The sequence below is a fragment of the Gymnogyps californianus genome, chromosome 15, assembly GCF_018139145.2.
Source record: "Gymnogyps californianus isolate 813 chromosome 15, ASM1813914v2, whole genome shotgun sequence".
Taxonomy (NCBI): Eukaryota; Metazoa; Chordata; class Aves; order Accipitriformes; family Cathartidae; genus Gymnogyps; species Gymnogyps californianus.
Window position 1 is genome coordinate 1,738,076 of NC_059485.1, and position 26,332 is coordinate 1,764,407.

General features: G+C 54.7%; 3 protein-coding genes across 4 annotated transcripts in view; 1 reads left to right on the forward strand and 2 right to left on the reverse strand.

The window, feature by feature from the left end:
• The window catches only part of TSC2 (TSC complex subunit 2), a 33,898-nt gene extending 30,652 nt beyond the window's left edge, over positions 1-3,246 (reverse strand). The window contains 4 exon segments of the mRNA XM_050905725.1: positions 852-962; positions 1,632-1,718; positions 2,607-2,771; positions 3,233-3,246. Coding sequence (XP_050761682.1) covers positions 852-962; positions 1,632-1,718; positions 2,607-2,744 — 336 coding nt within the window. The 5' untranslated portion in view covers positions 2,745-2,771; positions 3,233-3,246.
• Positions 3,247-4,531: 1,285 nt separating this feature from the next.
• On the forward strand, positions 4,532-11,515 carry NTHL1 (nth like DNA glycosylase 1). The gene is made up of 6 exons (XM_050905728.1): positions 4,532-4,607; positions 5,162-5,409; positions 7,525-7,695; positions 8,259-8,418; positions 10,204-10,309; positions 11,000-11,515. Exons 1-6 carry the CDS (start codon positions 4,532-4,534, stop codon positions 11,121-11,123), a joined length of 885 nt encoding a protein of 294 aa, XP_050761685.1. The 3' UTR covers positions 11,124-11,515.
• Positions 11,516-14,202: 2,687 nt separating this feature from the next.
• The window catches only part of NHERF2 (NHERF family PDZ scaffold protein 2), a 39,072-nt gene continuing 26,942 nt past the window's right edge, over positions 14,203-26,332 (reverse strand). For both annotated transcript variants that reach the window (XM_050905726.1, XM_050905727.1), the window contains exons 3-7: positions 24,717-24,893; positions 21,219-21,372; positions 18,634-18,677; positions 17,890-17,952; positions 14,203-14,964 (exon numbers count right to left, since the gene is read on the reverse strand). In XM_050905726.1, the coding sequence (XP_050761683.1) occupies positions 14,806-14,964; positions 17,890-17,952; positions 18,634-18,677; positions 21,219-21,372; positions 24,717-24,893 (597 nt within the window). In that variant the 3' untranslated portion in view covers positions 14,203-14,805. The remainder of the gene's footprint in view (positions 14,965-17,889; positions 17,953-18,633; positions 18,678-21,218; positions 21,373-24,716; positions 24,894-26,332) is intronic.

A 26,332-nucleotide genomic window follows, 5' to 3' on the forward strand; every position in this document is an offset into this window, starting at 1 on the left:
TCTGAGGATCCCTAATCTCTCACCCTTTAAAAAAAAAAAAAAAAAAAAAAAAAGAGGAGGGGAGGGGAATAACAGTGTCACTAACAAAAAAAGACAGCTAAGGCCTGGACCTTATCAAGGTCTATAACAGTAATCTTCACGCTTGAAATTCTTTTCTTTTCCTACAGGCTATGAAAGTCTCCTGAAAATATCTCCAACCTCTACTGGCTACCGACAATGGCTCAGGTCTTCTTAATCTGTTGTATCAGCACGCAGGGCTGGAGGCATTTTGTCCAGCAACACACGGACAGCATCCAATACACAAAGTAATCCATGGAAACTGCAACTGACAGCACTGCCAGTAGAGCATTTAAAAAAACAAGCCAACAAACCAGAATCAATGCCTATTCTTTTTGTAAGCATCTACCCCTACTTTTTCAGAATACTGAAAACTAGAACTTCGGTCTGATACAGTCTTATGTTTGTATAGCACATTGTGAAATCTGAAGAATTCATAGTATGCTTAACTTGGCCAGCCTAGAAAAGTATCTCATACAGAACTTCTTGCATACTTGACATGCTGAAACATCAAAACCAGCTGCAGACTAGGACTAATAGGTCTGGGCAAAGACCATATAAAATTTGCTGTACTATGCTGAACTTAACCCAAAGTATTTCCTCTTTTTCAAGAACATCGCCCCAAACCAGAAAAGTTTTCTACGAGTTGTATGAAAAGTTTTGCTATGAGGTCAAACCAAGACTTAAATTTAAATGCTTCCTCTTCCCATTTACTAGGCACAACCAAAATAAACTAGAGCTTATTGTTATTTTGGTTAAGTGTAGTGTTTCTTCTACAGTTTGTTTGTTTTCACCTGTCCTTGAACGATTGACTTCAGCAGATGAAGAACAGCATGCCTGGCTTCGGCAGGGCGCTCTGGTTGGAGCATATCAGCTACCACTTTCCATATTGCTTCCACTGCATGCTGAAAACAAACATAGGAGACAGGCAGTAGTAGGAAAGTTAAGCTTCTTCTGGGATCTTTACCCAGTAGGTCAGTCTTTAATTATGGCAAGTTAACGAATAAGATCTCCAGGGATTTCATGTCCAGAGTTCTCTTTTCTGAGGGACACTCTCACCTGCCCGGTCATAAGCTCAGATGAACCACATGAGAAACACCAAATCCCGTCCTACGTGACCACTTGCACCCCAGTAACTCAAGTTCTTCGTTCACACACTTACTTTAGTGTGAACATTTGTGCAGAAACCTTCACCCGAATACACGATGAGTTTAAAACCAATTTGAGGCTGCTTATTAACAAGACAGAAGGAGCTAGCAAACACCTCTTCTACAGGATTAACATCATCTCCCACGAACTGTCCTGAACAGGCCTGAATATTCGCAGCATTCTCCTTCCATTCAGTTCAGGAAGCCCGTCAGCTATGTCCTCTCTGCTCCACAGTTGGTAGGTTGGACAAGACTAATTTCCTTGGCGTGTGAGCCATCCTTTTACAGGTTTGGACAGCACAAAACTGCTTCTGGGATTACCAATTTTAAAAGGCAGTCTAAACTACAGGAGCCTCTTACAATAGGTTAAAAGCTGTTGCTTAAATTTTCATCCTTCCAACATTCACTGAACACTTTGAAACTTACCTCTTCAATTTTTTTTGTTTTTGCCACTTCACAAATTTGACTGATTGCTCGTATCCTATTACTTAATCCACATTCTATGCTCAGTTCCTGGAAAGAAATGTAGAAATAAGCTAACAGTTTATCTTACTAGAAACACTTTCCATTTCTCAAAGGGGATCACGAACCACTGAAAAATAAATTACATATTTGTCCAAAATGATCTAACCATTAGTCATCACTGGAGCTTTTCAGGAATTTCTCCAAAAACTTTTTTCCATTAGCAAATGATTTGTCAAAACTAAAACTTTCACAGAACTGGAGCCAAGCAGCTTTTCACCTCCAGGACAGAACATCTAATTTTCTTCAGAAAAGTTAGTAACTCGCTGGCTGTGGCGCTCGCCCAGTTCACGGGAGAAGGGCAGAGAAAGGAGGGATGTTAACTTCGGCTCCTCAGCCTGCCAGCAGGTAAGAGCTTGGCAGCTCCAGCACAGATGGGAAGGGATTCTGGTCTCCTCCCTTTTATGTGTTTTCCTCCCTGTGTGCCAACTATTCTGCTTACAGACTTGCTGTACCAACTACTGGAATCAATTTTTTTTTTTTTTTAAATTTTCACAAAACCATAAGGTTTTCATAAAATAGAAGCAGTTTCCAGCTTGTGCTAACTGCCACTACACAAACTTCATCAAACTCAGACTATAAAAAAAAAGAGCAACTTATTCTGAGGAAACACGCTGTAACCTGACGTAAGACAACACCATCCTATCAAATACCTCAAAAGTATTCAAACACTGAATAACTAAAATGCTGTAACTTCAAAGTAGGTGAGTTTTATATCCATTTCACTAGAGAATGAACTGAGAGATAAGGTAAAAAGGCATGATCGGAGAGGGAATGAATGTCAAAACAGAAAGGAGAATGAGCAAGCCCTCCTTCCGATCCTCTCAGCTCAGGTAATCCAGGCACTATCCCCACCTTTACTACGGTCAGTTCTCACACCTTGAGTATTTCCGCAGTGATGATAAACTCTGTTTGCTTGCCCTCCGATGACTTTGAACTTCCCCGGGATGTTCCCAGCCCCAGGAGATTCCTGAACTTCTCCTTCAATCCAGAATCCTTGCTCTGAGGCTTTGCCATTGCTGACAAGCAAGCAGCGCCGAGCCCCTGCAAATACAGAACAGGGTTTCTGTTAAGGGAGGCCCAAGGGGAATCTTTAAGCAGGAAAACACCAGTAACAGCCATCACAACGTGGCTTTTACAAACAGCTCTGGTGTCTCACGCCATTTCAAACATGGGAGAAGCCCAACGCTGAGGACGAAACAGCAAGGAGCCCGCACTGCTCCTGCCTTCAGCACCCGCATCCTGCAGCTACCCAGGGAATGTGGAGCTCCGGGCGGCTACCATTTTCTAGGAGCTCCGAATGCCCAGCACCACCACAGCCCGCACAGAGCAACCACCATTTTAAAACCGCTGAGCTGAGTTTTGAAGTATAAACACACACACACACACACTCTCTTTTTGGCGGGTGTGAGCTGAAGTACTTGTTCCCAGTCCAAAAGCAATGGACAAGCACACAGCGCTGTAAAGTTGATGTTGAAAGCAGCTAGACGTGAGGAAAGACTTACGAATCTGAGCGTTCGAACATCCAAATGCTGCCATGGCAAGGAGAAAGGGGGGGAGTGAGAACAAGCGCGCCCATTACAGCAATGGCACATCGACAGCAACATCCTTCAGAAACTGTCTCCCCAGCCAGCCCCAACCTGCTGCCCCTCGGGGACCCCCGCACCCGGCTCAGAGCAGGACACCCGCTCCTTGCGTGCTGGCGCAGCCCCAGCACCCTGCCCTCGGCACACGCTCCCGCACAAACCCGGCAGCCCCCCGACTACGCCCCGTGCCCCCACGGACACGCCACAGCCTTCCCCACACCCCGGGCACACACCACAGCAATCCCTTGCGCTCCTGAGGGACACGCCACAGACCCCGTCCTAGCATCCCAGGGGACATGCTGCTGCCCCCAGCCAACATCACCAGAGGACACACTGCAGCCCACCGCCCCAGGGGACACACCACAGCCCCTAACCCACCGCGCCGGGGGACACACCACAGCCCCCAACCCACCACCCTGGGGGACACACCACAGCCCCCAGCCCACCGCCCCGGGGGACACACCACAGCCCCCAGCCCACCGCCCCGGGGGACACACCACAGCCCCCAGCCCACCGCCCCGGGGGACACACCACAGCCCCCAGCCCACCGCCCCGGGGGACACACCACAGCCCCCAGCCCACCGCCCCGGGGGACACACCACAGCCCACCGCCCCGGGGGACACACCACAGCCCACAGCCCACCGCCCCGGGGGACACACCACAGCCCCTAATACAGCCCAGGACATGGCACAGTGTCCCCCCGTCCCCCCCAGACACGCCGGGACCACACCACAATCCCCCCCCCACCCCCCAGGACATGCCAAAACCCCTTACGGACACGCAACGGGGGACAGGCCACAGGCCCCACCAACACACCCCGGCTCCCTGACAGGGGACACCCCGGGGACACCCCCCAGCCGGGGGCAGCCAGCAGCCCCCCCCTCCCCCGGGGCACGGCAAGGCCCCGCCTCCCACTAGGCCCCGCCAGGCCCCGCGCACCCCGACCCCCGGCCCGGCCCGCGCCCCCAGCCCAGGCAACGGGGCCACCGCTCACCCTCTCTCTCCCGCTCTCCCTCCCTCCCTCCTGCCCTCACCCACTCACTCACCCGCCGACCCCCGGCCCGGCCCGGCCCGGCCCCGCCGCCCCCGGCCCGCTCCCCGCTCCGCGCCGGCCCCCTCCCCGCGCCGCGCCCCGCCCCCGGCGGAAGTCCCGCCGCTTCCGGTGTCCGCTCCCGCCGCGGGGCACGCCGGGGCCGGTAGTGCCCGGGGCCGCCGCCATGTGCGCGGCCGTGTCCGCCGGCGGTAGGCGGGCGGCGGCCCGGCGGCTCGGCAGGGCCGGGAGGGCGGCCGGAGGTATGGGGGGGGAGAGGGGGAGATGATCGGTGCTTCCCGGGGCTGGCGGGGTCCTGTGCGGCCCCGGCCTGGCCTTGGCGCGGGGAGGGGGGGCCTGGGGGCCTGCAAGCAGGGGGAGTGAGGGCCCAGCCCGGCCGGGGGACAGGGGCATGGTGTCCTTGTCACATCCCCCTGGGAGCCCGGGATGTGGCAGCACCCCGGCGGCTGGCCTGCCTGTGGCACTGGGCGAGGGCCTGGGGATGCATCTTGTCCTTCAGCAGCCTCCTGTGGGTTTGGGACACGCGTCCCCGTAGTGTGACATGTGTCCCCAGCTGTTGTCACCTGTTTCCGAGGTCCTTCCCAGCCATTCCCTCACCCCGTGGCTGGCTCTGGTTAGGCCTGGGTGGATGTGAGGTGTTGCTGCTGGGTTGGGACTATGGGGAGGGTGAGTTCAGCCCTCGTCAGGGTCCCCTGGGTGGCTGCTGGCATGCGGGGCCGACGCTGGGCTCTGGTGGGAGACGAAGGCTTCTTTCCCCTGCTCTCAGGCCTGAAAATCTCTCTCCCATCTCTTGCAGCGAGCCAGGTCTCCAGCACAGCCGGCATCCCGAGGCGCAGCGGGAGGAGGAAGAGCGTCGCCATTGCCTACGAATCTGGGCAGGGGGACGGTGCCGAGCGGGGGACGTCTGAGCCCCAGAGACCACGCTGGGAGCCAAGGGACTGGCGGCAGCAGCTGGAGCGCATCCGGGAAATGAGGAGCAACAGAGATGCTCCCGTCGATGAGATGGGAGTGGAGAAGTGTTACGACACCAGCGCACCTCCACAGGTAACAACACCCTGCTGCCCTGCTCCGTCAGGCAGGCACATGAAAATACAGCCCCGCTTCCGCAGCCCTCCGGCCTTCCTCATCCCCGTGTTGCCCCTGGCTATGTCCCGCTTTGGATGTCTCCAGAACAGAAAAATAAACGCAGGGCATATCAGGACTCTAGGCTGGGATTGGTCCCACAAGAGGTTACTGCAGAAGCGTGCCTATGAGAGGAACTGTTCATCCTGCTAGAGGAGGAGAGTCAGCTGCTGCCTCTCCGGTACCGGGCTCGCTGGCTTCAGACAGCCCTTGTGAAATGGCAGTGGGTGTTTCCTGAGACGTTCTCTGCTTGCGTTCAGCCCATGCTGGGCATTAGAGACCAGCTAGCAAAGGCAGCTGTGAAAGGCCCTTGTCCTCTGCTTAAACCGCTGCCAGAAGAGTTAGCAGGCTGAACCAAGAGTAGGAGCTGAGGCAAAAATAGGATGATTTTGGACTTGCGAGTGAAAACCCTGAGAGTGTATTGTGGCAGTGTTGTCTTCTGAGGCAGGCTGGCAGGGCATGAAGGCATGTCCCTGTTTTCTTAAAAATCTCTGTAGGAATCCAACGAAAGTATCCAGCAAGATGGCTCTGTAATACAGAGGAAAAACAGTATGGAGAAGAGGCGAGGGGAGCGGAGAAAAAACTTTCCAGGCTGCTTTTATGGTCTTCAGAGCAGCACATAAGCGTAGGTTGGCTTCCTCCCCTCTTGCGGCCCACTTTTAAGGGGATACTGGTTGAAAGGAAGGGCCATGCTGGGATGGCACTGTGCTCCCCAAGCCTGGGAACACAATCAAAGGCCCGGGATGACACCTCCCTCCGAGGGGACCATTTGCATCAGTACAAAAAACAAAGCGGAGCGAGGCCGTGGTGCGGCGCTGGGACCCGGGGCTGCAGGGCTGCGCTCTCTGTGCACGGCGCTGGTGTGGGAACGTGAGATAACCCGCAGGCAGGCTCGGCGGAGCGCTGGGAGTCGTGTGCTCCGCAGCAACCTGCTGGGCTCTGAGGGAGGGGTCTCGAAGACACAGCTGCACAGCTTCGGCGCATGTAACGCTGTCCTTATTGCTGGCATCGTGCCTTGGGCTTGGATCCCTGGGGAAAACGGTTAGCTTTAGAGTCCGGCTTCAGACAGCGTCACACGCTCTGCAGCCATGTGGGCTGGCACCAAGTGCAGCTGTGGGGCCGGGGGGACCACAGTGCAAGATACGGAAATAACTTTCTTCCCTAGGGAAGCAGGGTTGTTGCTTCCAAGAAAAAGTGGATGTTGTAACCCTCAGCGTACACCAGCGCTCCTCACACAATTTCCATGCACTCGGAGATTACCCTACTTCCATGCACTCAGAGATTTTTCCCGGTGCACCTGCGCTTTTGTAAACTTTGTTTGTAAGAGAGCTGGAGGAAGGATTGTATCCCACGTTATGCTGGCTCAGTCCAGGTTAGTTGCATCATCCTCCTCATTCTGGTGGGGACAGAATCACATCTGGGGAAAAATCAATTGAAAAATAGGAGGTGAATGGTCTGGGCTAAACCCTGCATGACAGCATCAGAGGAGCTTCTGGGTTTGGTGCTTCATTTCCCAGTCTCTGTCATCCCAGTTCTTTAGATTTGGTTTCGTAAGGAGCTCACTGGAGCCTGATACCCAGTTCCTACTGAAGCCTAGTGGGAAAGGGACGGGATTTTCAAAAGCTGCTTAGAGCAGAAGTTGCATGAAAAATCATTGGGCGTTTATACTTCTATGTCCTGTGGGGTCTCCTGAGAATCCCGTCATCAGGAAAAGCTTTGTCTGGCCCTTTGTGGCTAAGCACTGGCGTCTTTGGATGTGAGATCCCCGCAGACAGTAGCTGCTCTCTGCCCTTTTACGCATGCTGACTGCTTAGATTGAAGGTGTTTCTTTTCTCCCTTTATTGTGTGGTAGAATTAAAAGGCTATGGATTATTTCTGTTGCAGCCTTCCAGTCTCTTGTAGATGGACAGGGCTGAACCAGGGTAGGTCCACATTATGCACTGGACTGAAGATGGTGCTGGATGGGAGAACCGAGCCCCAGAGGTGGCCGGATCCTCTCAGAGATCTTGGGGTGTCTCACTGTCTCCTTTTCCCCAGGTTATGCGCTACCAAGTTCTGCTGTCGCTGATGCTCTCCAGCCAGACCAAGGACCAGCTGACCTCAGCTGCCATGCTGCGCCTGAGGCAGCACGGCCTCACAGTCGACAGTATTTTGCAGATGGATGATGCGACGCTTGGGCAGATCATTTACCCTGTAGGATTCTGGAGGGTGAGTGCAGGATGGCGGCAGCACCCGCCGTGCACGTGGAGGAACCCCCTCCGCTGTCCTCCGCTCCCGTGCAGCTGTCTGAGACAGCTCAGAGGCCCGGGAGAGCAGCGCAAAGCGGGTGCAGGCTTGTCCTTTGCAGGCTGTACTCGTGGCCAGTCGCTGCGCTGACGGCAGGTGATGAAGGCAGGAGGTGGGTGCGAACCAGCCCTGCTCCTGAGGGACGCGCTCCCAGCCGGTATTCAGCCTGCGTGCCGTGTCCCGTGGTGATCTTTCCCCTGGAGTCAAGCTGAAGGCTGTATTTTACGCCACTTTTAGCAATTTGTATTCACAGCAAGATTGTTTGCTGCAGTGCCTGGAGTGTGCAGGGGAGGGTAGAGCTAATCAGGTCTCAGCATTTTGCTTTCAAGGAGAAATCAAAGACCTCTGTCTCCCTTCCGCAAACTCCAGTGTGTGGCCTCCCATGTAACCTACGCTCAGGAATGGTTTGTTTTCTGAGCTGTTTGTCTCTTTCCCCTGTATTGGAGGGCAACTTGGCTTCTCTGCCTTTCCCCTTGGTTTTCCAGAACAAGGTGAAGTACATAAAGCAGACGACAGCCATCCTGAAGCAGAAATATGGGGGTGACATACCGAGAACTGTGGAGGAGCTGGTGCAGCTGCCAGGAGTTGGGCCCAAAATGGCCCACTTGGCCATGAACATTGCCTGGGACAGTGTGTCCGGGATAGGTAGGTTGGACCGTGTTTTCCCCATTCCTCACCTAAATCCTGCCTGATCCATTCCCCAGGCAGAGGGGAAGCATTGCAGCTGGGTAAACTGCCTGCCCCAGGAGCCTGATAGCATCGCTTCAGTTTAGTCATCTGCGGAATATATGGGTGGGTGAAGGATGTGACCCTCAACCACTCACAGCGGATGAGTTGCTATAGGATTTAAGCATGGATCCGGCTACTGGTTTTCCCCAAATTTGATAGCAGAAATCCCCAAGGGCAGTCACTCCCTCCCTTCAGATGCTGGTAAGCAGTGCAAGTATTGCCTAATTGGATAGGCATCCAAAAAGATGTGCTAGTAGAATAATGCTTTGACATCTCTTTGGTCTCAAGTGAAAGAGAGGTGGGGGTAGTTTTGTGATTTGGGGATAGTTGTAGGATAGTCTGAGGTTATTTTTTTCCAGGGTTGCTTCTGTTCAAACAAATCTCATTTGGAATTTTTGTTTGGCAAGCCGTAAGAGGGTAGAAGCAGGGCTTAGTCAAAATTACCGTTTAAAACTGGTAATTCATGATGGGTCATAGAAAGAAATGGTCTCGGGCAATCTGTAGCTACAGAATTTCTGATCTGTTTTAGTTCCTGCGGCTGGGTAATAGGTGACCACAGGTTCATTTGGTTATTTGCCGTGTTTATTGACCAGAGAGCGTAGGAGAGCGCATAGCTGGACCCCGTGGAGCTGTGTGCTTTAGCAGCGATGGGCTGGGAGGAAGTCTGCGGTGGAGATGGGCCCAGGCCAGACCCAGGGCAGGTTCGCTCCTGCACGATGCTCGTTTGGGGAGCGTGGCTGGCAGCGGAGCTGCCCGCGGCAGCCGGCAGATGGGGCTGGACGATCAGCTGCAGGGTCCCGGCGGGCCGCCCGGCCTGGGGGCTCCTGGGGACAGATTAATATTCCAAGTGTATTTGCTGCTTAATGGCAGAGCCCTGGGGAAGCCAGGAGCGGTGCCACCTGATGAATGACTGCCGCCGCGGCGAGCACGCAGCCCAAGGTCAGTGCAGGCGGCAGCTGACTCCTGCAGCCCCACTGGTGACCGTCAGCTGTACGAAATGTGGCTCTTGCGCTTGATTCGACAGTGCTTAGGATCTGTTGTTCTCTCCCTGCTCTGGGGGAGGGAAGTCTAGAGGGAGCCAGACTAGCCAACTGTTTCCCAAATAATTGTATGCTCAATTTTGATTTAGGAGGCAAGACTTAGTCTTCCTGTTTACAGCAATTTGGGTTTTGCCCAATTAGCCATAGAGACAGGTTTATCGCTGCTGATCTAACAATAATATACTTTGCATTCAGAGCTTTTTAGCTCAAAGCACTTCATAAACATTCGTTTAAGCCTCACAAACCCTCTTGTGTTGGTAGGTATTATGAAATGTGTTTTCCATCTGGGTAAACTAAGGGGCAGAGATTGCAACTTGCGTAACATCAGCTGAAATGCGGGGAGGAAGAGAGCCCGGGACAGGCTGCCCTGTGCCTGCTAGATCAGAGCACGCGAACCTTTGAAGGAAGGCTGGGTGAGATTGTGTGAGCATGTCGCTAGCTGCGTGGTGCGATACCCGTCCCCTCTTGCTCTTGGCTCTGGGCCTAGGAAGAAAGCAGCACGTTTGTTCTGCGAGTGAGCCTCCCCTCCTGTTTCACCTGCCTGTTCCTGCCCAAGGTGCAGGGCGCTGTACCTGGTGTGCTGTGACAGGCAGCTTTTGGCTGTGCTCTCTCCGTTCAGGTGTGTCTGCCCCCACCTAAACTCTGGGCTCTCCCTTCCTAGCTGTGGACACCCATGTGCACAGGATCACAAACAGGCTGAAGTGGGTGAAGAAGGAGACCAGATACCCCGAGGAAACTCGGGTAGCGCTGGAGGACTGGCTGCCCAGGTGAGGCCTGAGACCCCAGCCTCCTGCCTCCACACCAAGCCCCTCGAGCTAGCTGCAGGAGCCACGTCTGCACACAATCCTGCTTGTAGCATTTTCAGTGACTGCATTTTGGATCCCTCCTCTTTAAAGGGGACAAGTCTGCAGGTGTTTCGCCTCTCCCAGAGAGCTGCAGCAGCAGCATCTCAGCTACCTGGTTGTTTCCTGGCTATCAGATATATCGATTACCACTAGTGCAGCCAGGTACCTGGAGGTCTTGATGCCCGATTCTTGCCTTGACAAGTTTACCATGACCCAAGCCAGGTACTTTTCTACACAGGACCTTGCTGAGCCTAATGGCCACAGCAGTATCAGACCACAGTTGGATTCTGGCCTTCCTTGATGGTTAATCTTCAGTATCAAATGCCAGCTGACAGGTACTCTGTTGGATCTCCACATCTGGCACACGCCTTAGCACAAGAGAATGACCGCAGGCACTGTGTGTGTCTGTCCTCTGCTCCCCATCCCAGTTCAGAGGGACCAGGAAAGGTTAGGAGCACTGTTCTTAACAGGAGGCTGGGACCCGCCTCCAGGCGCCTTGGGAAGCCAAGAGAACAGGCAGTAGGCGAAAGGGATCCGTTTAAAAGCACGAGCTGTTCTTTAACCCCTCCAAACAGCTGTATCGGAAAGCTCATGTTTGTCCTCTCGCTGCAGGGATCTCTGGAGGGAGATAAACTGGCTCTTGGTGGGCTTTGGCCAGCAGACCTGCCTGCCTGTGAATCCTCGCTGCAACGAGTGCCTCAATCAAGACATTTGCCCAGCTGCTAAGAGACGCTGAGGGATCATCTGGTCTTCATAGAGCGATAAAACTGCTTCAGCTCAGCAGCAGCCCGGAGCTGAGCCCTAGTAAAGCTGCGCTTTGCACGGGGCTGGCTATGTGACTGCAGGGAAACAAGAGACTGCTGCAGCCAGCTCAGCATCTCAGGGGAGGGAGCAGCCGCTGGCAATGGCTGAGCTCTCGAGAGGAAAAAGGGTCTTTCAAAGTGCAGCAGTCCTGCTGCGTCAGTGCTAAAGGCTCCAGCCCCCGTGTGAATGCCTGAGCATGCCCCGGCGGAGCAGCAGGCTGTGCCGCGTCAGGAGTAGCTGGAGAGAAATGCTTTGTGCTAGGGGACTTGCTGCTGCTTGTAAATACACGTTTAATAAAGGTGGCGGGGGTTTTTTTTCCACCCATGAGGTTTGTTGGCATCTGTGCAACGCAGGGCAGGGGAAGGAGAGCGCGGGGGACCTCACTGAAGTGTGAGACCATAGCAACCAGCCCTGCCAGCTGAGAGCAGGCAGCACGCAACCTGCCAAGCCGCCCGGGCAGCGAGGGGCATTGCAATGAATAAGGTACAACTGAAGACTTCACGAGCCAGGATCAGAGGAGGCCACCGCCTGGGGAAGTGACCTTTGGGTCCCGGTAGCAGAAGAGCAGAGGTTAATGCAGAGCAGGGGGGGCGGGAGACAAGCCAGTGTCGCGCTCAGTTCTGTGCGTGCCAGCAAGGGTTACAGTGGCCACGGGAGCCAGGCTAGTGTGTGCCTCAGAAGCTGACAGAAGGGACACCATCACCATCTGTGTTTTGTTCTTCAAAGAAAGGGCAGTGCTGACTTCATTGTAGAGCTTCAAAGGAATAATTTCAGCTACTCTTTAAACAGGCAAGGGAGGAAGCAAAGTTTATAATGTGCTAAAGGCGGCTGTAATTCCGCTCTGAAGTTCCCTACCAAACAGATGAGGAACGAGCAAATAAGTACTCGGTACATGGGAAAATGGAGTTTATTACTGACGTTACAGTGTACATTACGTTTTTACAATGCAGCTGACAGCCTTATACTGTATTGATTTTTCTTCCAAGTTAAATGTACAGGAACTGAATAATTACTACTGAGCTACAAGATGTCAGAAATACGGTAAGTACTTTAACCAGGAGCAGTTTCCACGGACTAAGCAGAGATTAAGATTTTAAAATCTTATCAGTACAGATTTGCACACCTGATTTCTTTTGATCTGCATTCGAAACTACATGTTCTTTCCCCCCCCCCCCCTCTCAGCTAGAGTGGTCCACTCTTGTATGAGAAATGTGGTATTTACAAACAGGTCTTTGCTCTCTGACATGCATCGGAGAGCGTGACATTTAGGTCAGTGTAACGGGGAACGCTCTGCCCTGTGCAGACCAGGGCACTGCCCACGGTTTGGCTATGCAGGCATGGGAAGCAACGGGCATACCCTGAAAAAGAAGGGCTCCTTAAAAAGATTACTGATTTATAGAAGCAAATATTTTGGGGGCCAAAAAGAGAGCAGGTAATTGTCTTTGAAGTGGGGTAGGGAAGAGGTGTCTTGTTAATGGCAGAGTCCTGGAGGGGAGGCAAACCTCTCCGTGTCCTGAGCCATCATCCCGCTGCCAGTTTCGTCACCGATAGCCAAACACCTGCACCGGATCCTCTCCAAAGTCATTATTTTCAACCTGTTCAGCCCATCAACATTCCTGAAAGACAACTTTCCTAAAAGAGAACTCATCTCCTTCACCCCTGAGGCTTTCCGTGCTCTCCTGCCCGCCAGCTAACAGCCATGGGCATCAGCCGCTCCCCACGGTGAAGCCAAATGTCCTGGCTCCGCTGCTGCGGTCCCCCTGCCCCGCACCGACCCGCCGCTGTGCTGAGCCCCAACCCACTGCCGAGGAGAGCGGTAAAGTGTTATAAGGCACCTTTTAGCTCAATACTTGGAAATGCACACAGAGCCGTTATAATATCCGTAGCGTGCTGACTGACCCGAAGGCCACGGGCTTGTAACACAGCAGTGCTGGAGCAACGCAGGGCAAAAATCACAGCCACGTGTTTTAAAACGGTCATTGATGGCCAAGTGATTGCTGCCATGTGCTTTTAGCTGGGGAAAGTGGTTTTGTACTCGACTGTCCTGCTGTGCCCAGTCCCTTCCCACTGCTGGCTTGGCATTTGAGCTGAAATACCGGGCAGCCACCGTGGCTGGGCTCAGGGAGCTGCTGGAGCACGGGAGGGACGGGGCCGGCCCCATCACGGCCGGGACCCTGCCCTGGTAAAACACCTCCATCCGCAACCTCTGAGAGAGTGGTGTAGTTCAGCTTAGTCATCTTCCCTCATTTACAGCCAAAGGCAAGTAATAAAGAGCTTAAATGGGCTTAATTTGTAATGCTTTAAAGATATATTTTTGAGGCTCAAATACCAAGAGCAGGGTGTTTTCAAAGGAGGCCACAGAAAGCCAAAGCAACTGCCCGCTCCATCGCAGCACTGCCTGCTTCGTAGCCAGCCCCGCAGAGACCCCACGGCTTCAGAGGATGCCTTCCTCACGGCGAGACCGAGACTCGGTTATGCTCACGGGCTGGAGGCCTCAAATACCAGCTCAAAAGTAACAAACCAGGTGGGACCCGGACCCTGCTCCAGGACCCAGCACCCAGGTACGGCCACGGCTGAGCCCCACTTCCCCAGCACCAAGCCCGCAGCTAGAGCTGCATCCCTGCGTTCCTCCCTGGAAACACATGCTGGGTTGTACTCGCTTTCAAGTCTGTCCAAAGAGTTTTTGTAGCATCTCGTGGCTCTTGTCTTCTTGCAAGGTTGCTGGAGCCGGACCATGAGCATCGCACCTCGCACCGCGGGCCAGGACTGGCCCCGCTCCCTGCCTTCCCTCGCCGCTCGGCGCTGCATCGACGGCTGCAAATGGTGAGGCCTGTGGCATTTGGGCTGTTGGGTTTGGGTTTTGTTTTTAAATCCTGCCCTCTCCCCTCTGCACAGAGCTGTCGGGGATGAAAAAGGGGCTTTTATTGCCAGGGCAGAAGTCACTGGTGGGGAGGGAAGTTCCTAAACTAACTGGAAACATACAGGACTTCATTAAAAAAAAAAAAAACAAAAACAACAAAACAAACTTTTTCATTTCAATAGCAAAGCCAACAAGAGCGATTTACAGCCACTGTCCATTTTCCCATCGTGTGCGTAGTTAACGCTGCAGACAGGGAGGGGGTACCAGGTACACCCCACCCTGGGGGCCCCCACCACAGCAGGGGTGTGAGGCCGTAAGACGTTTGCACAGGGGCACAGAGCATCCCATGGGGCTCAGTCTGGGACACCCACAAAACCAAAACAAACACCCACCAAAAAAAAAAAAAAAAGTAGTAATAGAAGCCTAAATGATGCAGGTAAGAAACAAAACTCTTCCAGTCCTTTCTCATAGGAACAGGGGATGGCAGGCAGCCAGAGCCAGGCTGAAGAGCAAGCAAGAAAAGGAGCTTTGGTCACATTTGTCTTATCGGAATCGCTGGCGAGTAACAATAATAATAATAATAAAAAATAAAAAAAAAAAAAAGGACTTTAAAATACGCCTTGTAAAAGCAACCAGTGAAGAGCAGAGCACAAAGCATCTCACGTGGACACTGAAGGACAGGGCGTAGGCACCTCAGAAACGTCCGAGCTGGGGCAGGGGCAGGAGAGCGGCAGACGGCAGCCACCAGCAAGGCTCAGAAATTGCTGAAAATCTCTCGCTTCTTGTTCCAGTCCATCTGCGGAGCCCTCTTCTTCACCCGCTTGGCCCGCACCTTCTCCTTGGCCTCGGCAGCCGTCGGGCTCAGGGTCAGCCCGCTCTCCTCAAACGGGTCTTTCTTCTCCACGTCTCCATCCTGCGTGGAGAAGGGCGGAAAGATGTCAGCCCACAGCAGCATCCCCCCCACCGCCGCGAGCACAGCCGTGGTGTCCTGCAGCATTTCACCCCGCACGGCCCCGGGAGAGGCGTTTCCTCCAGCATGCACGATAAGCAAACACTCAGGGGTGGGTATTTTTGGGAGCAGAAGGTCAAAGTCCCTCCCCTGTGCCATGTCTGTGGTTTCACTGGCGGCGGCAGCATCTATGTGGCAACGGAGTTAATTACTACATTGCGTTTTGTGGTGGGGTTTTTTTTTTCCTCCGCCTGAAGAATGTGTGGCTGCCACGGCTGGAAGTGGAAAAGCAGAAACACAGAAGCTGCTGCCAGAGGGGAAACAAGCTGCTGCGCTTGTCTGCTGGGAAAATGAAAAATAAGCCCCTGGTGTAGGCAGAAAGCAGGGACGAGGGAGCAAGCTGGGTGAGCCTCGGGGCTCGCAGGGAGGGGTTGCGGCAAGGCCCCCCGTGTTCGCCTGCCGGGCACCCGCTAGCTCCCAGAGCACCCATGACTAACCGAGGTGGAGATGGGGGGGTGCACGGGTGCGTAGGAGGACAGCAGCGCCTGCCTGGGTGCCCAGCTGGCCATGCCCAGCACAGCTGCTGTAAGATGCCGGTCAAGGCAGTATTTGCTTTGGGAACTGTATTGAAAACAGCATCTTTCCATCTGCTTAATAAAAGTACTTTTATAATAAGAAAATTAACTTTCCTTTCTAAAATCTCCACCACTGCAGCAATGTGCCCTAAAGCCAGAAACCGCAGGTGCCCGTCCATAACCCTGACCCTCGTGTCCCTGCAGTAGGTGAAGGACGGCCACCACGTCCTCAGGCTACAATCGACATCCTGGCCAAAATGCTTGTACTCCGTTGCATCCCTGCTGGGGACAGACCCAGCACCGGGTCTGCGAGCCTCTCAAACCCTGCAAGTCTGGGAAGCATCATCCCTGCGGGGACTTGGCTCACCGGAGCTGGTTTCAGCGGGCAGCACGCTCCGTAGCGGGCACAATCTAAAGCTTCTGCTTCATCGATCACATCTGTACTGAGGCTTTGCCAGCACCCAGTTTCGGTGCCAGGCAGGGCAGAGGTGCCCGAGGAGCCCGGCTCAGGGAGAAGCGGCTGCACCCCGGAGCTGCACGGCTGCGCTCTGCGAGCACCACGCTCGTGTCCACAGCGGGCAAACATACAGAATCAAGACCTTCAGTTTTAAGGAAACATTTTAAAACCTGCCTGCTCGCATTGCTGCCCTACCACACATGCGAAACTCCAAAATGATGATTTCACAAACCCTGCTGATAACCACGGGCAGGTCTTCCACCAGCGCTGCAAGATAATGGCTCCAGCTTTGCTCTGGCTTAACGAATGCAAACCGAACCGGGTGGTGGCTTGAATGAGCACGCCAGGCTACGAGCTGGAGGGGAAAAGCCACAGGCAAACCCCCCGCCACCCCCCAGGGACTCTGGTTTCTAGTGCAGAGGTGGGACAGCGATCTCTGAAACAGCCCAAAGGTGACTCCATGGGAGGAACCGCTGCTCTCAGGCACCGGGACACAGCCCGCTTTTCCAAAGGCAGCAGCCATTGGATCAGGACATGTATTATTTAATGCTCAGAGAGAAACGGAGATGCCAGACTGCAGGCGTTTGGCCACAGCTCTTGGACACAGCTGGCCTTCGAGGTGTTTTAGAGGCTCTGGGTGCTCAGAGGAGGCTGCGTGAGCACTTGCTGCCGTCAGACTCCCGCTCCCAGCCGTCTCGGGGCAGGGGACAGCACAAGCACTGAGAACCAGCAGAGACCCCGCAGAGCGCCTGCATGGAGGCATTCCTGTTTTTAGCAGAGCCTCGTGCTAAAGATAAATTCTTGAGCACTTTAGAAATCGCCTACTTATCATTTTAAGGCAAAAACCTGCTAAATTAATGACACCGAGAATATACCGATCTGTGCCTTGTGTTTACTTTTGGTCGCTCATTCACCTTGCACAGCGAGGTCTGCCTTCGCTGTGGCGTTCAGCCAGGCTCCACCAGAGAAACAGCCCCAGCCCTGCAAGCAGCCCTGTGGGTCACCAAATCCACGCTCCTCCCATCCTGAGCAGCTCCTTTAAACACTGTGATAAATCCACTGTGCTCCAAGCTAAAAGCAATTTGGCCTTTTTAAATTTTAAGCCTGCCTTGTTCCTGTTAGCAGCACTTGAACCCTCATAGCTCCGCTCCTCCTGCCCTCCCGGCTTCCCAGCCTCGCCTCCTGCCCTGTAGCTCGTCAGTATAACTACACTTAAGATCCAAAACTCTTGCAGACATCCTTTCACCTTACACCTCCTTTCAAACTATTCGAGCACGAGTCACTGCCCAACGAAGCTCCAATTAACTTGCTGCCGTTACCCCTCGACATTCTTCTCTGCTCAGTTTGGGGCAGTGCCACCTCCTCCCCGAGCTCACGATGCCCGAAGGGACAAGCACGTGTGAGTCCTTCCAGAGCCAGGACGGAGCACACATCCGCACCCTTGCAAAACTCGTCCGTTAATACGGGACGTCTGCTGCTGCTGGCAGAGGCCACGCAACCCCTGCGAGCTTTTCTGTCCCCCGGACAAAGAGGGGCAAGAACATCTCTGTGACAGCAGCTCGTGCTGCTACAGCACACGTCACTCCGAGGGTCCCGAGCCCGATCCAGCCCAGCAACACGGCCACCTCCATGCTGGAACCAGCAGCTGCTGACAGCTCACGGCTCCGTTTCATGCACATCTACAGTGCAAGGGATGAAAGAAAACTCTGGATTTTGTTTGCTGCATGGATACGACTGTACCCAAGTCTGCGAGACAAAACTGAAAACGCATTGAAAGGCATTATTACACAGTACCATAAGGCAAGTATGTACCTACAATAGTATGTAAAAGGGAGGGGGAATGTTTGGGATTTTTACCTCTGATTCCTTCCCAGGACTTTGAAGGTCACTGTGAGATGAAGATGTGGATCCTCCATTCAGCTAGTGGAAATTAAAACGTTAGTCCAGTTTGCACAAAGACAGAATTGGGAAAAACAAATAAAAAGCTAGGCAGAAAAATGCTCCAGCCTGAGCCTGGTGGGGACGGACATCCCAGCCGCCGCGCCAGGCAGAGAGCAACGCCTGGCTCGTCCAGGGACAGGAACAGAGCCCAGAGGGGAGCGTCCTGCCGAAGGGACCCTGCACACACACGTGCACACACACGCGTGCACACACGGGAGCTCCCTGGGATTTGCCGGCAGAGCCGCTGCTCTCCCGCATCCCCCACGCCAGGCAGAGCGCAGTCCCTGTCCTGCCAGCGCCGGGCAGCCGCTCACCTCCTCCCTCCGTCACTGGGAACAGTGATTAAATGGGGCTGAAACCAGCCTCATTCAACCCCTAAATTAAAGCTGCAGCAGGAAGCAATTAAAAGCAGCCAGCAGCAGTTAAGCTGAGCTAAACAAGCCTTGGGGACATTATGAGCATCCCTCTCTGCTCTGCAGGCTGGCAAGTCATCCCAACAGGCTCACATGTCACAAGCGGGAGCCAAGGAAAGCTGGCATGCCAGGAGCCTGGCCTCTCACCCCCGATCCCTCTTGATCACTCCAACACGTTCCCCTAAACTGAGCCAACCCAGGATGCTGCCCAGCCACCCCGGGCATCCTGGAGCAGGCCAGTACTCACCTGAGTCTGTGCGGATCCGTTTGTCATGGGCTGAGGTACCACGCCTATAGACCACAGAAAGAAAATACGCGGTAAATACACTCAGCTGGGATTGCTGGCCTCAGGTCCCAGGCAAGCATCCCTCAGCATCGCCCACCCGGCCATCCCGAGCCTGCCTCCTCCCTTGCCCACCCCACCAGCTCTAACAGCTCAGCGTGTCTTGTCTCTTTGACTTTGTCCTGTGCTGCTTCCGAGCCCACGCAAAAGCCTGTCCATCCCCCTTGTGCCCTTCTGGAACCAAATTCTTCCCAATTGCCCTGACTTCACTTGACTTCACTCTGTTTTCATCAGAAGAAAACACCTTCCAGGAAGGGGACCAAGTAACTTCCTTCTGTGAGCACTAAATTCAGCGCACTCCCATTGTTTTGACTGTTAAGTAATTTTTCTTCAGAAGCTGTTTCATCGGAAATCTTAAAAACCAACCCAACGTTCTTCGCCAAAATCAGCATCTTGTTGGTGTCACAACAGCACGTGGTAAACAACCCACTCCCCAGGTACCCCGGCCTTTTTTTTTTTGCTCACTTCCAATGCTTTGCACTAATAATATTGCACACGATGGCAAATTTTATGCAGATAAGCTGCCAGTCACCACGATCAAGTCATTGCTAAAGGCATTACCATGTCTCATCTGTCCCAGGCTAACAGATGTGTTAATTGTGACAGGATTAATAACTGAATTATGTCGAGCATGAATGCTTCTCGGGGCAAAGCCATCACTGCGCATCTCTCCAGCAGAAGACAACGATGTGGATGCACGTCGCTGTGTCACGCGAAATCCAGTGAAGCAAGAGCAGCGCATGGTGCCAAATGCGGCTTGCAACTGCCGAAACCCAGGGCAGCTAAAAAAACCCCATCATCTCCCTGTACCACGTACGGGCTTTCCGAAGGAATGGTTTGGGGGCCACGTCAGTGCGAGCTGCAGGGATTCCTAGTGCAAATCGGGGCACCTTTGCGTTTAAAAAAATAAACCCAAATCACAACTTTGAGAGTGTGCTGGTGCAAAAGCCTCAGTTATGGTGTTGGTATCCTTGAGTATTTTATCATACTCAATGTCGGACTCATGTTTACAGTATGATAAGCTCTGAGCAATGGTCATCAGAAGAAAGTCAGCTCATAGCAGAAATGATGCTAAAGTCTCCGGTATCATAAGAAGCTAAAAGATAACGTTATTTAAGTGAGAAGCAAGCTTCAAATGACAAGCAATATTAAAGTGGAACTGGACTTAAAGAAAAAAGTAATTTCAAAATTTGGCATGTCTGGAAATATTTTCCTATTTCCTTAATCCTGCAAGGTGCATAGCTCTTAAAATACCCTCATGGGCTAAAACGTTGAGGTGCTTAGGATCGGCTGTAAGACTTTGAAATTGTCAGCTTGAGGCCAAAGCAGTTTGATTAAAGAGTGCAACTATTATTTCCTCTCATCCTGCAAACAACAGAATTTACCAGAGCACTTTGTCATCAACACATGTACCGTCACCGGCCGGGCAGACCCAGTTCTCGATCTCTGACAAATGCTGGAGGCAGGGGCTCGAGCACCCACCCACCCACCCGCACATCCGTGGCCCTGGCTACATCCCCACCCTGGGGAACAAGGGCTCCTTCATCACCCGTGCCAACAGACAGCTCTCGCCCCAGCTCCTCCTCGAACCGATGCAGAGCATCTGACACCGCTTTCGCCCCGTGTGCTTCTCGGCATTGTTTGACCCATTGCTTTGGACAAATCTCCCCATTGAGGACCCGAGGGAGCCGGAGTGCGGATCAGATAAGGAACAGCTGTACTGGGAAACAGAGCTCCCCATTCAGCCGGGGGGGGCAGGACGGGCTGGGGAGCACCCTGCTCCCTCCCCATCCGGGAGCGGCAGCACAACAGGTTGGGGAGCGGACAGGCAGCTTTCTCTGCCAGATTTCAACAGCAAGGAAAACATTTCCTGCAACAGCCACCCCTGTGATCGCCGTGGCGTGAAACCCTTCCCCCTGCGCGCACACGGTGTTTGCTCCAGTATTCCTCGATGCACCCTCAGGCTCCTTCGCCGGAGCAAAGAGCAACGGGGGATTTATTGCACTCTCCCTCCCGAGACCCCAGCTCAGCACCCCAGGCAGACCGCTCTGCTCCCCCGGTCCCTGTGGGTCCACCCACTCCGACACCAGACACCCCATCTCCCAGGGTGCGGGTGCTGCAGCCGAAAATGGAGGGGCCAGAGAGGCTTCCCAGCCCCAACCAGACGGGCTGGTCCCATCCGAGCATCCCTCCACGGGCTCATCACTCACAGAGCACCCAGCTCCCCCCACATCCCATCACGCTTTCCCTCAGCCACTTTATGGCAGCAAGTTCCTAAGTTAATTATTCACTGTGTAAAATTAACAAATTGTTTTTTGGCTAGATTAAGAAGCATTCTCACTATTTATAAATAGCTGGGTGGTGCTCAGGAAACTACTGAGGGATGAGACAGAAGGGAAACGTGACTCTCCCTCACTTCTGAAATCCCACCCATAACACGGTGAGTCACGGGAACGGCGTAGGGTCACCCAGGGAAAGCAAGGTCTCACCTTTGGTGTGCTCCTCCGTGGGGGTCACCCCCAGCTTCTTGAAGTAATCATCTGTTTCGGGGTCCACCACCAGGAGCCTGGCTTCGTTCTCCCTGGACTTAATGTGGGACACCACCTCCGAGTGCCGCAGGCCTTCCACGTTTATGCCGTTCACCTGCAAAGCGACGGCGTCAGAACCCAAGTCTGCCCCCCGCAGCAGAGGTGCTGGTCCCAACTCACAGACCCCCAGAGCAGCCTCCTCATCCCCGAAGAGACAGGATTTTCCTTTTTTAATTTCCGTTGGGATGACAGGAAGGCCACAGGCTTTTCCTTCCCCCCCGCTCAAGCCAGCCACAGCCTCCTGCCACCCCTCCACCCGGCCGGTGCCTCTGCCAGAGCATCCTTCGTGTTACTGCGCACCTCCGCCCGCATCCCAAACACATCCATCGGGAATCACAGACCCCAGATTCTCCATCACCTCACCCACCCAGGTCCTGCCGAAACGCTCTGGCTGCCCTCTTTAGGGATTTCAAACCCAGCCTTCACCTTGGATGTGCCCTAGGTAGCTCACGCTGCCTACGGGGTGCAACCACGTGCACGGGCAGCAAGCTGGGTGCCACTGGTGTGCCCTGCTCCCCGGCCCTGCCCAGGCGGCTGCGGCATCACCACGCCATCGTTCATCCCTCCGTGATGGAAAACCGTGGATTTCCCACATCGCCGGCGGGCGAGTCCCCACGCCTGCTGCATGGATTCATTTCTCCCTTCCCTGCGTGCAAGCCGGGACCTACCGAGGAACGTGATCCTCTGCTCCTGATTGTTCCCTGCAGCGAGGGGACAATTGTGATTTCGAGGCATTGTTCGGGGTGGGGAATGAATCGCCCTTTGTCCCGCAGGGAAAGGTCTCCGCACCGCCCGGCCCCTCACTGCTGGACCCGCTTTTGTGCGATAAACTCTTTTCAATGCTCCAGCCCGTCTCCGACAAAGCTCAACCCACCCTTCGCCGCCCGTCCTGCCTTTGGCATCCGAAGGCACCTGCCTGCGGGACAGCAGAGCGATGTGCTAATGCAGCTGGGATGGAGAAGGGGAGAGAGTGCTGGTGGTGCAGAGATCAGCAGGATCGGAGTAACCTCCGCCTCTTAAAAATAGCTATTCTGTTACTACAGCTTTCTGAAACAAATCAATGACTTCAGAAATCTGTCCAGCACAGAAAGGCCTTCGTTAGGAGAAGTGGACAGCAGGTTTTGTTTGTTTTTCTAAGCCGCACATAACGTTAAAACTGCATGCTCTGGCTGCACATGCCTGCTCTCCTGCAGGGCCACGGCTGTCCAGCATCAACACATTTTTATTCCTCCTCCATCTGCAGGCAGACAACTGCCTTCTCCAGTGCCGGACCCCAAAGAGCGGATCACACCGATGCCAGAGCCGGGGACCGAGCCTCGGAGTGGGGTAACCCCATCCCGGTAGCCCCCCAGGGAGCTGAGCTACACCAGCATGGCATTGCCCCAGCAGCTCCCAGGATGCTGCAAGCCCATCCCAGGGAAGTGGAACAGCAGATAAAGGTTGGTCCTGGCCCAGCCGTGGACCCTCTCTCTCCAAAGTCACGGCTGCTTCGTGGTGGGGACGAGCAGCCGTCGCCTCTGGGTCGTGCTGAGGCTGTCGGGGGGCTGGAGACCCTCCAAGGGACAAGGCAGATGAACACTGCAGAGCCTGAGCTGGGCCAGCTCCAAACTTTGGGTTCCCCTTTGTGTTTTGGATGCCTGAACACAAACCTGGGGCAGAAGCAAGGTCCCGAGGGCTGGGATGGAAATGGAACCCCCTCCCCAGGCTTTGCATCTCACTGGCTACCTCAGCTGCTGGCTTGTAACCCCTCTCCATCCCCAGCAGCATCCTCCTGCCACTCCAGTTCACCCCAATTCACGCCCAGTGCTCACCCCTGGTTGAGCTCGGCCAGGCACCGCAGGGCTGCTCTCCCGCCGCCCCAGCACCCCCAGCCCGCCCAGCACAGCCAGGGCTGGGGGGCATCAAATATTTATCGAAGCCCCAAAGAGCAGGTACGGAGGGGATTGGGTTTCCGAGCTCGCCAGCTCACCCCTCGCCGCTTTGTGTGTGCCAGGCGCTCCGCCAAGCACCGATAAATAAATAACACAACCCCTCGCCGTGACACCGCGCTGCAAAGAGCTGCTGCCGCCGGCACCCCGCTCCCGGCCCCACGCTGCTCCCGGTATTAAACTTTCAGGTGCCAGGGAAGAGGCAGCAGCTCCCACCGGCTGGGGAACAATTATTCACGGGGCTAGAAAGCAGACAAGTGCTTTGGTCTTAGTATTCCCCTGACTCGCCCAGCTCCGCAGGATGTGACTGTTTTCTTCCAGGAGCGCAAACCTTGTTCCCCCTCTGAGCCGGCAGCGAGAGCCACGGCTTGGTCCCCACGGGAGGGTTTTGGGGTTCACCCTCCTGGGGAAGGGCCACGCATCACCCCGAGGAGGGGACATCCACAGTGAAAGGGGTGATGGCTGCCATGCCTGGGGCACCGGCTGCTGGATCAACCCCTGCCTGTCCCTCTGTCCGTGCGCTGCTCAGGCCCTGCCCAAAGCGCAGGCAGCTCTGGATGGGGAAACCTCGTTCTTCAGGAAAAACACAAGACACAAACAAGCCGAAGGGAGGGCGATTCCCAGCCGCGTCAAAACTTGTGTTGTCCAGCACTCGGTGACCAGGAAGCTGCTTCCTAAAGCAGTTTCTCCCCATCTTTCACAATTTCGTGTCTTCAAATCTCTGCAAAGCTTTTTCCCCTCTTTTTCCCAACGCCTGCCTGGCAGCGCATCAGCTCAGCCGTGCGGCACCAACCTGTCCCTACACCCGTGGCAGGACGTCAGACCGGAGGGTGGCTGGGTGGGAGGCCACCCCCTCCCCTGCGCTGGTGGTGGGATGGGTCCCATGGGTCCCATGGGTCCCACATGTTCCTGGGCCCCTTTCGCTGCAGCGGGCAGAGCCAGCTCCAGCACCGAGCGGCATCAGGCAATGCCATCAGCGACGGGGCTGGCTGTGCTGCAGAGGGGAGATGGGCACCCATCAAGCACCGCATTTGTCTGCGGGATCCCGCTGCCACCCCCAAGCCACCCGGACGGGCACAGGGGCAGCAGTTTGCCGGCTCTGACCCCCCTCTGCGCCAGCTGGAGCCAGCAGCATCATCTAGATTTCAGCGCTCGCAAGCGCCCGCTTTGAATGAGCTGCCAAAGGACCGCAAAGCCACTGCCTAAGCACCCGCATCGGTCTTATGGCTCTGTATGACAGAGGAATATGGGGGGGATCAGATGGAAAAGCTCAAGGGATGGGGCTGGTTTCACATTCAGGCTTCCCAAGGGTCCCATCACTTCTGCTGTCCCTCTCCCCACCTGCGAGAGGGGGACAGGACCCGGCCACTCCTGCCAGGCTGGGCAGGATTGAACATCCCTGCGTGGCATACGCCGAGGAAACCCCAAAAGGCTTCCCAGGCAGGGGGGTGCTGAGCCCCCACGTCGTTACCTCCACCAGCCGGTCCTGGGGCCGCAGCCCCGCTCTGGAGGCCGGCGAGTCGGGGTCGACCGAGCGGATGAACTGTCCTGGCCGGGACTTCTCGCTGTGCAGGTTGAAGCCGTAGCCGTTGGGGCCTTTCTTCAGGTGGCAGAGACGTGGGCATAGCTCCTTCTGTCCATTTAAATCCTGATTAACGGAGGAGGGGTTGGGGGGGAGACAAAACACGGTGGTTAATTTATAGGTTTGGTTTTGCTCTAAAGCAGATGCAATTATAAATAAAGCTACCAAGGAAGCACCATATCTGCACCCCGTCCTCCCGTTCCCCTGAACAGGGACAGGTTAACAAATGAATTTCCTCTCATTGAGTCTATTTTAGAAAATCAATTGTCCGAAACCATTCCAGAAAAATTAAAACAAAACAAAAAAATGCATTTCCTTCACCAGAAGCAGCCCAGATAAAGTCCACCCGTATGCAGAGACCCCCCCGGCAGCAGCCAAGCCCCACGGCCACAGCCCCGGGCAGGGAGGAACCAAACCCGAGAGCCTGGGCGAAGCACACAGGCTCACCGAGACACTGGATTAACCTTAGTTATTTATTTAAGGCAGTGCCGTGCCCTTGGTCCCGGCAACATCGGCATTGCCTGTGGGTATGATCACCTCCCAGCGGAGGGGCTCTGGGGGCCGGGGTGATGAACCCCACACCTGATGGCTCCACGCAGCACGGAAAGGCTGAGCTTGCCGTAGGAGGAATGGTGCAGGAGCACGTGAGGAGTTTAGCACCTTCCCCCCATCCCATGGAAAATGCTTTATGGCTCCTCGGGGCAGCCAGGGAAGCAACAAATACCAGCTTTTCTCCAGGTCTGCAGGACCCGTTACGTTCCCTCGGATGCTGCTCTCCCCACCAGCCCCCACACGGCCCCTTCCAGCCCAGGCACTGGGCAGCACTGGCTCACGGCACAGCACCGCATCCCTGGCAAGAGCCGCCTCAGAGATACAGGTTTTCATTTTCATCTGTGGTTTAAGGAAAACATCCCCTGTGGCTGAGTTTTAATCTTTCATTAAAAGAAATGCCACTCCCCTCCTGCTAACAGACCTTATTTTTTTCAGATCACATTTATGGTGAAATCTCATACAGCCTTTCCTTTCAAATTAAAAACCCACGCAGCAATTTCCTCCACGTTCCTCTCTTGGCCGAGAGGCACCATGAAACACCAAACCTGCACCTCCTCCCCTCCCACCGCATGCCTGGAGATGTCCTCCCTCCTTGGGCAGCTCCGGGGCTCCTACGCACCGTGCTGGCTTCACGCTGGAACTGCCCGTGCCAACAGCTCCTTGTGCTCACAGCACCTTGCGGTTATTTCTGCGAGACACCCTCAATGTTGCTTAAAAGCTGTTTCCTCTCCAGGACGGGCTGCAGGAGCTGAGGGCACCCATGGCTGATGCCCAGGAGACCTGGTCTGGCCACCACCCACGTGGGGGACCCCAGGGACGATGCCAAGGAGCTCCAGCCACACATGGACCCCGCGTGGCAAGAACCAAACAAGCCAAAGGATGTTTCCCACTACCACCGTGGAGCCGGACTATCCACAGGGTCCCTGTGTGCCCCAATGACGATGGGGAATAAC

Bases quoted from the DNA above. Each gene is read 5' to 3' on its own strand.
- NTHL1 (XM_050905728.1), top strand. From the start codon at position 4,532: ATGTGCGCGGCCGTGTCCGCCGGCGGTAGGCGGGCGGCGGCCCGGCGG. The intron at 4,608-5,161 runs GTATGGGGGGGG...CATCTCTTGCAG, and splicing joins GGCCGGGAGGGCGGCCGGAG to CGAGCCAGGTCTCCAGCACA. The intron at 10,310-10,999 runs GTGAGGCCTGAG...CTCTCGCTGCAG, and splicing joins CTGGAGGACTGGCTGCCCAG to GGATCTCTGGAGGGAGATAA.